The 10,987-nt window shown below is 46.2% G+C and overlaps 1 protein-coding gene across 1 annotated transcript in view; it reads right to left on the reverse strand.

The window, feature by feature from the left end:
* Positions 1–1,279: 1,279 nt before the first annotated feature.
* pum1 (pumilio RNA-binding family member 1) overlaps positions 1,280–10,987 on the reverse strand; it is a 29,294-nt gene continuing 19,586 nt past the window's right edge. Inside the window, 8 exon segments of the mRNA XM_061254503.1 lie at positions 1,280–3,282; positions 3,464–3,656; positions 5,591–5,712; positions 6,267–6,392; positions 8,590–8,727; positions 8,822–8,956; positions 9,869–9,998; positions 10,663–10,930. Of these exon segments, the coding sequence (XP_061110487.1) occupies positions 3,151–3,282; positions 3,464–3,656; positions 5,591–5,712; positions 6,267–6,392; positions 8,590–8,727; positions 8,822–8,956; positions 9,869–9,998; positions 10,663–10,930 (1,244 nt within the window). The 3' untranslated portion in view covers positions 1,280–3,150.

A 10,987-nucleotide genomic window follows, 5' to 3' on the forward strand; every position in this document is an offset into this window, starting at 1 on the left:
GTTGTCATTTATAAATTACCCTAGAGCGAACCATCGTGCCTACAGTAGGTACTGCAGGAAAATATGCCGACACAACAGTCCTCCTACGTATACCCAGGTTTAGGTCCAGACTGTACATGCCTTGAGAATGCATGTTTGTTCAAAAGGGAATGGCAAAAAGCCTACAATATCGGGGTATATATCCCTTCATCGTTACGCTTTATAACTTCCAAACCAATGAAACGCCAGTCTAACATCACCAGCGCACATAAAATTACCTTTCTGATCTGGTTTGAGACACCAGGCAACTAACTCCATAGTGATTTCGCCGAACTGTAAACTATTGTTGAGTAGACCACGAAGGGAACAAAGGGAGGGGAGGTGCCACAGGTGAAAATTGAGTTTTGGCAGGATAGATCAATTTTGATATTTAGCTTCCACAACTTCTAGATATAGCTACCAAAACAGGTGATATACATAAGCTTTTTTGAAATATACGGTCATTTATATTTTAGGACAATATTTTGTAAGAAAATAAATATTGGATTAAGTACTTTTTTCTGAGATGAGTGTTTTAACTAATCTATGAATTTGTTCTTTAACTATTCATGAGCTTATTTGCATACTTTTTATTTTTAAATAAAGTTCGCAATGGTGCGCACATTCAAAATACAAAATGTCAAAATGCTAGTGTTCACAGGCCATACATGTTGCCAGCTGAACGAAGAGGAAGCAATGAAGCTCTGCTTGTGGTGTTCGTTATAACGCACCCGTGTCCTTAAGCTTATACCCACACAGTATAACCACCAGGGAAAAAATGCCTGGCTCGCAGAAAGGTGGAGACTACTCGCATTACCCACCTTGATAACGGGAAAATACAGCACCAACTGGAAAATACGCAAATCCATGTCCAAGCCAATGAGATCGGTTAAATTGGTAGGGATTTTAGGCCAAATAAAAGCCCGCTCCAATGGACTGACTGCTCAATGTATTTAATGCTGTTAAACACCCACCGCACTTTATGCGTAATGACAGCAGGGCTTTGCTTTTTTTCCGTCTTTACACTGTTCAAGATTGTCTGGTTCGGTTAAAAAATGCTGCACATCCCAAATTAGTTTCAGTCCATAATATTTTAACAAACAACGCGCCCTGGCCGCAGCACAAAAACAATCTTACAATGCGCCGAATCTCTTATAAAATCAAGCGGTGCACTGTAATGCTATAAATAGCAAATCAGATCTGGAAGTTATAACGCAAATCAATACCAACGATTTCAGTAAATATGACGCTCACCCAAGAGTGAAATTTTAGGAATTTTTTTTGTTTTGTTTTGTTTCAAAATAAAGATCACACATTGTTTAGAGACAATCTACAACAGAGTTACAAAAAATAGTTACCCAGGCAATAAGCATACACAGGATTTTTTGTTAACTATACACATATGGTTACAAGTGTGCTCGCAAAAAAGTTCATTGGAAATATACACAAGGCTTTCGTAAATGTACAACGCATAGTGTTCCAAATCTGTATTTCAACAAGGAGGAAGGGGAGAAAAAAAAAAAAAAAAAAAAATCAACAGTATGTTACAATCACTTACAAGTAGACAAAAGAATGCAGACACAGGTCTTTTCTGTACAAAACGCCAAGGGCCAAATCCAATGGAAGCCAAACACTCTGCATGACACATATCCTCTCTGAAACCCCAGGAAAAGGGAAAACCATTACTTTAAAAAGATCTTAAAAAAAAAAAGGAAAAAAAAGTCACTACTTAAAAGCAAAATGTTCTTTAAACATTGGTAAATCAGCATTTTCCTCTTCCTTAGTTTAAATTACGTAGTGACACATTAAAACCATGAAGCATTTTCTGTTCTTTGTACAAGTACTACGCTGTATAGAAAGGGCTTTTCAAAACAAAATTTGATATTACAATTTACAATATACAACAACTATATGCCACAACCGAAAAAGTGTGAATATACACTGAAATGCACAGGTTTCTAATTTTTAAATTTTTTTAGCATTTTCTTCATACGAAAAAAGGGTTGTATAAGCGATTCCACATTTACATTACAGGAGGTTTACAAATGTACAATTATACAATCAGAAGTATGTGTTCACTACTAGGATACATTATAGATACAGATTGAACATCAAAAACCAGAAAAAACTACAAAGTTTTTATATATATATTTATATATATATGCAAAAGTCTACACCAAGTATACACTATCTATTTATATAAGCAAGACCAAAAACTTTTCTCCCATGCTAAATAATCAAAAAGTCTGCTTAATGTTAGCAAAACACCAGGGACATCCCAATCCTGCTCCGTTTCTGTGATTTTAAGAGCGCTAAATGAATGGAAAATTAAATACGGCTTTTAAACCCAATACAATAAAAAGAAAATAAGAATAAAATGAAAATCTCATCTGTGCCATGGCAATAGCAAATAAAAAAGGGTGAAATGACTGAATGAAGTTGAAGAGGGGAAAGCAGAGAGGAGGGTGGTGATGAGGAGAGGGGGGGATGCGACCCCACCCTGCCACCTCTCCAGTCTTCCCCCTCTTCCTGGCTCTCCTGAGCAGAAACGCAACGGTAAAGAAATGCACAGCCCTACGCAGCCACTGGACCGTTTACACCTATGTACAATTATTCTACACACCAGTGAGAAGGTACAACAGAGAGAGAGAGAGAGAGCACAGGACAGTAGGCCGGAAAAAAGAAGACAAAACTACTGGTGAAAGTAGAGGGTGAAGAACTGGAGAAAAAAGGACAAGGCTTCTCGTACAATGAGCATGCTCACAAGAACTCCAGAGGGGCGAGGGAGACGGGCACGGGAATGTGTGTGTGTGTGTGTGTGTGTGCGTGTGTGTGTGTGTGCGTGTGTGCGTGTGTGCGTGTGTATGTATGTGTGTACGTGTGTGTGTGTGTGTGTGTGTGTGTGTGTGTGTGTGTGTGGTGTGTGTGTGGTGTGTACTGTATGTGTGTGTGTGCGTGTGTGTGTGTGGTGTGTATTATGTGTGTGTGTGTGTGTGTGTGTGTGTGTGTGTGTGTGTGTGTGTGTGTGTGGTTTTGTCCGTGTGGCGTGTCCCGCACTGGTCAGACCAGCCCACTGGTGTTCTGAGGCGTAAAGCCGGGGAAGAAGGGGGGGGGGGGGGGGTTGAGTGACATTTACATGATGCCATTGGGGGGCCCACAGATGGGCCCCAGATCAACTCCGTTCTTCATGTAGTACTTCTCCAGCTTGGCCAGGATGTGCTTCCCGTACGTGTACTTCCTCAGAGTGGCCATGTGGGGCCGGATCTGCAGGTGGAGAGAGAGAGAACACACTTATAAACCTGCCCTTCCTGTGACACAAAACACTCACGCACAGGAAATGCGCACACACAGAAAAACAAACACACTCATCTATGCAACAGACACACAAGCTCATAAGCGCGCGCGCACACACACACACGGTCGTCTGAGCAACACACACACACACCTTGTGCATGACGATCTTGCGCTGCGTGGGCTCAGCCACGTCGATCATCTTCTGCACCACGTAGTTGGCGTACTGGTCCTTCATCATGGTGTATAAGGCACTGTGGGGCCCGTCGTTCATGCTGCACACCTCGTCAATCAGCATGGCGCGCTCCGCCCGCGAGGCGTGTGTCACGCACTTCTCCACCACGTTACTGCGGAGGGAGAGGACAGGAGTCACACACAACCGGCACACACAACCGCTACACACACGGGCCAACACACACTTCTCCACGTTACTGCAGAGGGAGAGGACAGTAGTCACACACAACCGCCCCACACAACCGCCACATTACTGCGGAGAGAGCACAGGAGTCACACAACCGCCCCACACAACTGACACACACAACCGCCACGTTACTGCGGAGAGAGAGGACAGGAGTCACACACAACCGCCACGTTACTGCGGAGAGAGAGGACAGGAGTCACACACAACCGCCACGTTACTGCGGAGAGAGGACAGGAGTCACACACAACCGCTATACACAACCGCCACGTTACTGCGGAGGGAGAGGACAGGAGTCACACACAACCGCTACACACAACCACCACGTTACTGCGGAGGGAGAGGACAGGAGTCACACAACCGCTACACACAACCGCCACGTTACTGCGGAGGGAGAGGACAGGAGTCACACACAACCGCTACACACAACCACCACACACGGGCCAACACACACTTCTCCACGTTACTGCGGAGGGAGAGGACAGGAGTCACACAACCGGCACACACAAAAGGCACACAACCGCTACACACAACCACCACACACGGGCCAACACACACTTCTCCACGTTACTGCGGAGGGAGAGGACAGGAGTCACACAACCGGCACACACAAAAGGCACACAACCGCTACACACAACCACCACACACGGGCCAACACACACTTCTCCACGTTACTGCGGAGGGAGAGGACAGGAGTCACACACAACCAGGACACACATGGGGTCACTTCACAACCGTGACATACAGTACTGTGCACCCTAGATTTTATTATATGCGTTTATTTGTGTGTGTGTGTGTTAGTATAAAAACACATTTGAGATTTCCAAATATTAATTTTCCAAAAGATTTAATTTTACAGACATTTTTGCATTTCATTTTAAAAACATATTACTGTAATTTACTACTTTTTACATAAAAACTTGATCAAGGCTGTCTGAGATCAGAAGCAAGGAGCCAACTAAAGTCTGCAGAAGAACTGCGGCAAGTTCTCCAACATGCTTGGAACAACCTCTTATAGAACTGCAGGACAGCGTTGGCTATCTCAGAGAAGTGATGCAGTTTTAACGCCGAAGGGTGGTCACGAAAAATATCGATTGGATTCAGTTTTTAACTAATCTGCCAAATTACTAAAATGTAATGTCAACTGTATAGTACGTTTATTTAGAACCTTTCATTGGAATTATTTTTGAAAGAATCTCATCTGTACAGAATGTTATACAGGTGCCTAAGACTTTTGCACAGTACTGTACATTCTCAACACCCCCCTAAAGAAACTACTCACACTGCACAGGATCCGTAAGGCAGTACTGAGCATCTGCCACTGATGTGCTACTGTACACTTCCTAATCCAGTTACTGTGCGATAATTCCAGTCGGAGGGTTGCCGGTTTGATCCCACACTGGCTGTCGAAGTGTCGCTGAGCAAGACACCTAACCCCCAAATGCTCCTGACGAGCTGGTGACCTTGCATGACCTTGCATGGCGGCCAATCGCCGTTGGTGCGCGAGTGTGTATGAATGGGTGAATGAGAAGCATCAATTGTACAGCGCTTTGGATAAAGGTAAGATTCACAGTGAATCCACGTGGACCGCCCAGGCCTGCTCTGACGTGCCACAGGATTCACTCCATTACCATAACGACCAAACACCATTTCAACCAATCGCAAGGTCGGGGAGTCTCCGTTGGTTGGAATACATGACTAAAGAACTGTAGCTCTCGCAGTTGTACTTCTTATGAGGCCACCCTCTGCAGCTCTGACTGGGGTCACATTGAGGCACATAGCCTTGAAACAGAGCACAGGGCTTACACACAGGGAGGGACAGCCCAGGTCAGGGTCCGGGCGGAGAGCGGACCGGTTCAGTACCTGGCGAATTTGTGCTGGCTGAGCCCGAGCACGCTGCCGCGGATCTCCGCCACGATCTTGCTCTTGTCCTCCGCGCGGCCGTGCTCCAGAACGTGCTGGATGACGTAGTTTCCGTACTGGTCCTGGAACAGCAGGGCAACGCGGTGTGAGCAGGGCTACGCCACTCAGAGGCTGCCTGTGCCAGGTACTGTATGTGCGTGTGGCACCTGCACTCGTGGCACCTGCTCAGTGTGTGTGTGTGTGTGTGTGTGTGTGTGTGTGTGTGTGTGTGTGTGTGTGTGTGTGTGTGTGTGCGTTACCTGAACAAGCTGCTCAGTGTGTGTGTTACCTGTACGAGCTGCTCGGTGTGCGTTTTACCTGTACGAGCTGCTCGGTGTGTGTGTGTGTGTGTGTGTGTGTGTGTGCGCGTTTCCTGTATGAGCCGCTCGGTGTGTGTGTTACCTGTACGAGCTGCTCGGTGTATGTGTGTGTGTGTGTTACCTGTACGAGCTGCTCGGTGTGTGTGTGTGTGCGTGCGTTACCTGTACGAGCTGCTCGGTGTGTGTGTGTGTGTGTGTTACCTGTACAAGCTGCTCGGTGTGTGTGCGTGTGTTACCTGTACAAGCTGCTCGGTGTGTGTGTGTGTGTGTGTGTGTGTGTGTGTGTGTGTGTGTGTGCGTGCGTGTGTGCGTGTTACCTGTACGAGCTGCTCGGTGTGCTGGTGTAGCTCCTCCAGGATAGTGAGGGTCTGTTCTGGTAGGCAGTGCTCCAGGATGCGCTGAATCACACGGCAGCCGTACGGGTGGGTGGAGAGAGCGAACACCTGGAACAGAACCGCACGCACGTCACACGCTACACGTATGTCACACACTAAACATGGTCAGAGCACAGCCGCATCACACACACTCAGAGTACACCAAGTACATCTCACTGGAGGACCCAAAAAAAAAAAAAAAGAAAGTGATTGCTCTTGCTCGTTGGTCACTGAATGAGCAAGATGGCACTGGCTAATAAGCATGCTTACACCTGCCCACCAGAAGTAAACCGTTCCGTGCCAAGGAGGTTTGTTCAATGCGAGTGCAGGCTTTGAATTCAAAGTCTACAAAAACAAATGATTGTATCTATAACATTCAACGAGAGCAAAATTGGTTTCGCTTTTGATATATATGAAAATACATTTTCATTTTGAAGAATGTATTTTAACCAACAAAAAAATAATAATTTTTTGATTCTTAGATCTAAGATAAGCTGCAATGTTACAGCCTTTTGTGCCTCTCGGTTTATAGATTACATTTCTCCAGAAATGTGTAATTTGTGGACATGGATAAGCAATAGTAAAAATGAGCAATTAGCTATAGCCTTATAGGCTACAATATGCATTGTTTTCGAACTGTGTAACATAGATAAGTAGGCAAGAACTCAACTTATAAACAAGTTGAGAATGTGAGCGATATTAAAGAGAAAAACATGCAGAATATACTTAGTCATCACTAAGAAGATTTATCTGGTGCCACATGCAACGCCTACTGAGGTACCCTCCTTATCAAAAAGTCACAGGAACCATATTACCTTAAAACTTCTCTTAAAATCTGAGTCCCATACAGACGCCTGTGCCTAATATCAGCAGGGTATGGCTTTATGTTGTCAAATAAACGCCGCTCTTAATTAGAAGCCGGGTCAAACCACAGTTGGTAGTGAGAATGTTTACCGTTATTTTTTTAAAACTTGCATTGCAACCTAACATTTGCTGATCGTCCACAGAAAGAGTTGTATCGCAATGGTGCCTGCACAGAGGAAAAAGTACGACCTAAAATTCAAGCTGTCAGTTGTAAAAATCTTTTTCCATACTCTTTAAGTGCAAATAAAGTTTGAAATTGCTGCCATAAACTTTTTCCGGCGTTCAGACTTTATAAGGTAGACGACTGGTGTCTTGATACCGGTCTCCTCTCCTCCTCTGTGCCTTGCTGTTTAAATGACACGTGCCGTGGGCCTGACTCTTGCATTTCGGCTCCACGTGGAGATTTGACTGTCGGAATTTTACGATTGCAGATACATTCGAATGACATACAGTATTTATTTGACTCTCTTATCCACGCGTTTGCGTAATGTCAATCATTTTGCGTACGTTCTGTATGAAATGATACCGGTAGGCTAATAAATCAAATTATTTTTGATACAGTAATGCCATAGTTGTGTGTGATTATTGCAATGATTTGCTGAAATTGAGTCTGGTTTTCGTTATTTTCTATTCGGTATTGTACGTCTCGATACGTCGGGCACTGCGCTTTTTTTAAAAGGCGTCCGCGTTTCCCATAGGGTTGCATGTAAAGTGGAGTGTGAACACAGCCTTATGACATAAACGCCTGTCTCTAACAATAGCCTGTCTCTATTAAAAGGCCGGGTGTGCATTTGTTCAAACAAATAAAACCCCGGGCTATTAGAAGTTTTACGTTAAGTGCTGAAAATAATTTATTTGCATGTAGGCCTATAATTGAAGAAATAACTACTTATAACTACTAATGGCTACTTTGATATGTTGGAGGTAAGGAAACTGATCATTTCAGTAGGCCCAGAGAAGAGGCTAGAGCATGCCGCCAGAATAATCAAATCTATGGTATCACGCCCATTCAATGTTGTGTAACAATGTAACAGTTTTATTATAATTTTATTTTATAGGCTGTTAAACAACTAAAGGTGTATTCACATGCTATTGGGATTTATTTAATTATTATAGCTCCACACACTCCCAGAGGGTTGAATAGACATTTACTTCCCTTTTTAACCTAGCCTAGGCTTAACCGGATTAGCATTATGCATTAGGCCATCTGAAACATCACTTTCGCCCACAAGTTCCCAAGACGTAGATTAAACCTGAAACGAACTTTCATTGTTTCCAGGTTTTATTTTTCCGGTTACCAGGTCACCCAATGTAATACAAATGTGAACATTTTTTGTACGTTTATAGATTTTGGACCCCCTAAAGTAGCCATGCCCACCCCCTGAATGGCCACGGGACTCACCTGGCCCTTAAAGGCGTCGATGATGAACTGCAGGGCGTGGGGTTGGACGCACTCGATGCACTTCTGCACCACGTGGTTCCCGTTCTGATCCTTCACACACTTCAGAACATGGCCGTCCAGCTCCCGCACCATCTCACTCTGCAGAGAGAGACAGTGTTCAGACACTCACACACTGCGTAAGGGCTGCTTGAACACGCCAGACGAACGGGCAGGAGGGGCTGGGGACACTTACGATGACCTGCTGGTCCGAGGGGATGAACTCCAGGGCCTTCTGGATCACTCTGCAGCCGTACATCTGCAGCGCCAGGGAGAGAACGTGGCCACGGATCCGCTCGGCCAGCGCCAGCTTCTGATCCAAACTGCCGAACTGCAGCACAGAGACGCACGTTAGCCTGACGCTACTACTCCTATTGCTGTGTGCACTGTGCTGTGAGCCTGACATTAGGACTCATGCTCCCAGTGTGCACTGTGCTGTGAGCCTGACACTAGGACTCATGCTCCCAGTGTGCACTGTTGCTGTGAGCCTGACATTAGGACTCATGCTCCCAGTGTGCACTGTTGCTATGAGCCTGACATTAGGACTCATACTCCCAGTGTGCACTGTTGCTGTGAGCCTGACATTAGGACTCATGCTCCCAGTGTGCACTGTGCTGTGAGCCTGACATTAGGACTCATACTCCCAGTGTGCACTGTTGCTGTGAGCCTGACATTAGGACTCATGCTCCCAGTGTGCACTGTTGCTGTGAGCCTGACATTAGGACTCATGCTCCCAGTGTGCACTGTTGCTGTGAGCCTGACATTAGGACTCATACTCCCAGTGTGCACTGTGCTGTGAGCCTGACATTAGGACTCATACTCCCAGTGTGCACTGTGCTGTGAGCCTGACATTAGGACTCATGCTCCCAGTGTGCACTGTTGCTGTGAGCCTGACATTAGGACTCATGCTCCCAGTGTGCACTGGGCTGTGAGCCTGATGTTAGTATTCATATTCCCAAAGTGCACTGTTACCCTTACGTGTAGCACTCATATTACCAGGGTACACCTTGCTGCCCTTTTGCCCAGTTATGCTTCAGGAACAGGGAAGAACAGGGCATCTGGGGACCAAAGGAAGTCCAAAAAGTGTTCCCTGGAACTCTGCTGACAATGCATTTACATAAACCTGACTCGTATCAGCATTACGGAAACAATTCTATCGTGTAAGCAGTAGTGATTCTATTCTAAAGGTGCCCATTAAAGTGCGTGAGTGATAGTCAGTCAGTGCCTGAAAGCAGGGGCAAACCTCAAAGAACTTCTGGATGACGTAGTTGCCAAAGACGTCCACCATGAGCTGATAGGCGGCCTGCAGGATCTCGCTGAAGACCAACTGACGCTCCGCAGGGGTGGCCCGCTCCAGCTTCAGCTGAATGAACCTGCGGGTGAGGGGGGCAGTTATCCACTCAAACCAGGTACTGGGGGCAGACATCCACTCAAACCAGGTACTGGGGGCAGACATCCACTCAAACCACGTACTGGGGGCAGACATCCACTCAAACCACCTACTCTCTTACATCCCTCATTTCTATGGGCAATGCTGAATGGTCTATGCTGCTTCTTGTGGCCAATCCCCCCCCCCCCCCCAGTCAGCAGTGGTACAGTCTGAACCAACTGTGAATGGTGGGGTGCATGTCGGCACCAGGGAGGCATAAGAACTATTATTTTTATCACCCTGCCTCAGCTGACGGCAAATTCAACCTTTTATTCTGTTCTCCACAAATATTAGCAAAGAGTTTGAAAAGGTAGAGCGCAACAAAAATAAATGGCTGCAGATGGGGAAATAAAAAAAACAAAACTATTTTAGCCTTTTTAACAATTATTTGGCTGTTATGGTACGCATCTGTTCTTACCTTTAAAAAAAAACACAGGTAAGCAACAAATGAGCCAACTAGCATTGTTCGACCCAAGTCACATCCATTTGTATTAAAAAGGCGTTGGTGGCGACTAAATGGCCTGTGCATTATAAGTCCTTAAACAGTGACTGTTCGCCGACTGAACGCACGTCCAGCACACGCTGGGCCTCAGGGCGGGGGGCGTTACCTGGAGCCGTGCTGGTCCTGGGAGAACTCCATGATGTGGCCGGCGATCTCGCGCAGCTGCAGGTTGGGATAGCGGTTGTTGCGGAAGTCCTCCAGCAGCCGGCTGCGTCCGGAGGGCATGACGTCGGACATGCCGTAGCGTAGCCGTGACGACGGGAAGAGCTGGCTGCTGGGGCTGAAGAGGCTGGAGCCGCTGCTGGCGCTGCGGTACTTAGCCTCCGCCCCCGGCGCTGCAGAGATGTAGCGCCCGCTACCATTGGTCAGTCCTCCTGCAAGGGCCCGTCAGTCAGTCATCACCATGGCGACAGGACAATACAAACACACCT

This window comes from Conger conger, chromosome 9 (assembly GCF_963514075.1).
Source record: "Conger conger chromosome 9, fConCon1.1, whole genome shotgun sequence".
In the NCBI taxonomy this organism is placed as follows: Eukaryota; Metazoa; Chordata; class Actinopteri; order Anguilliformes; family Congridae; genus Conger; species Conger conger.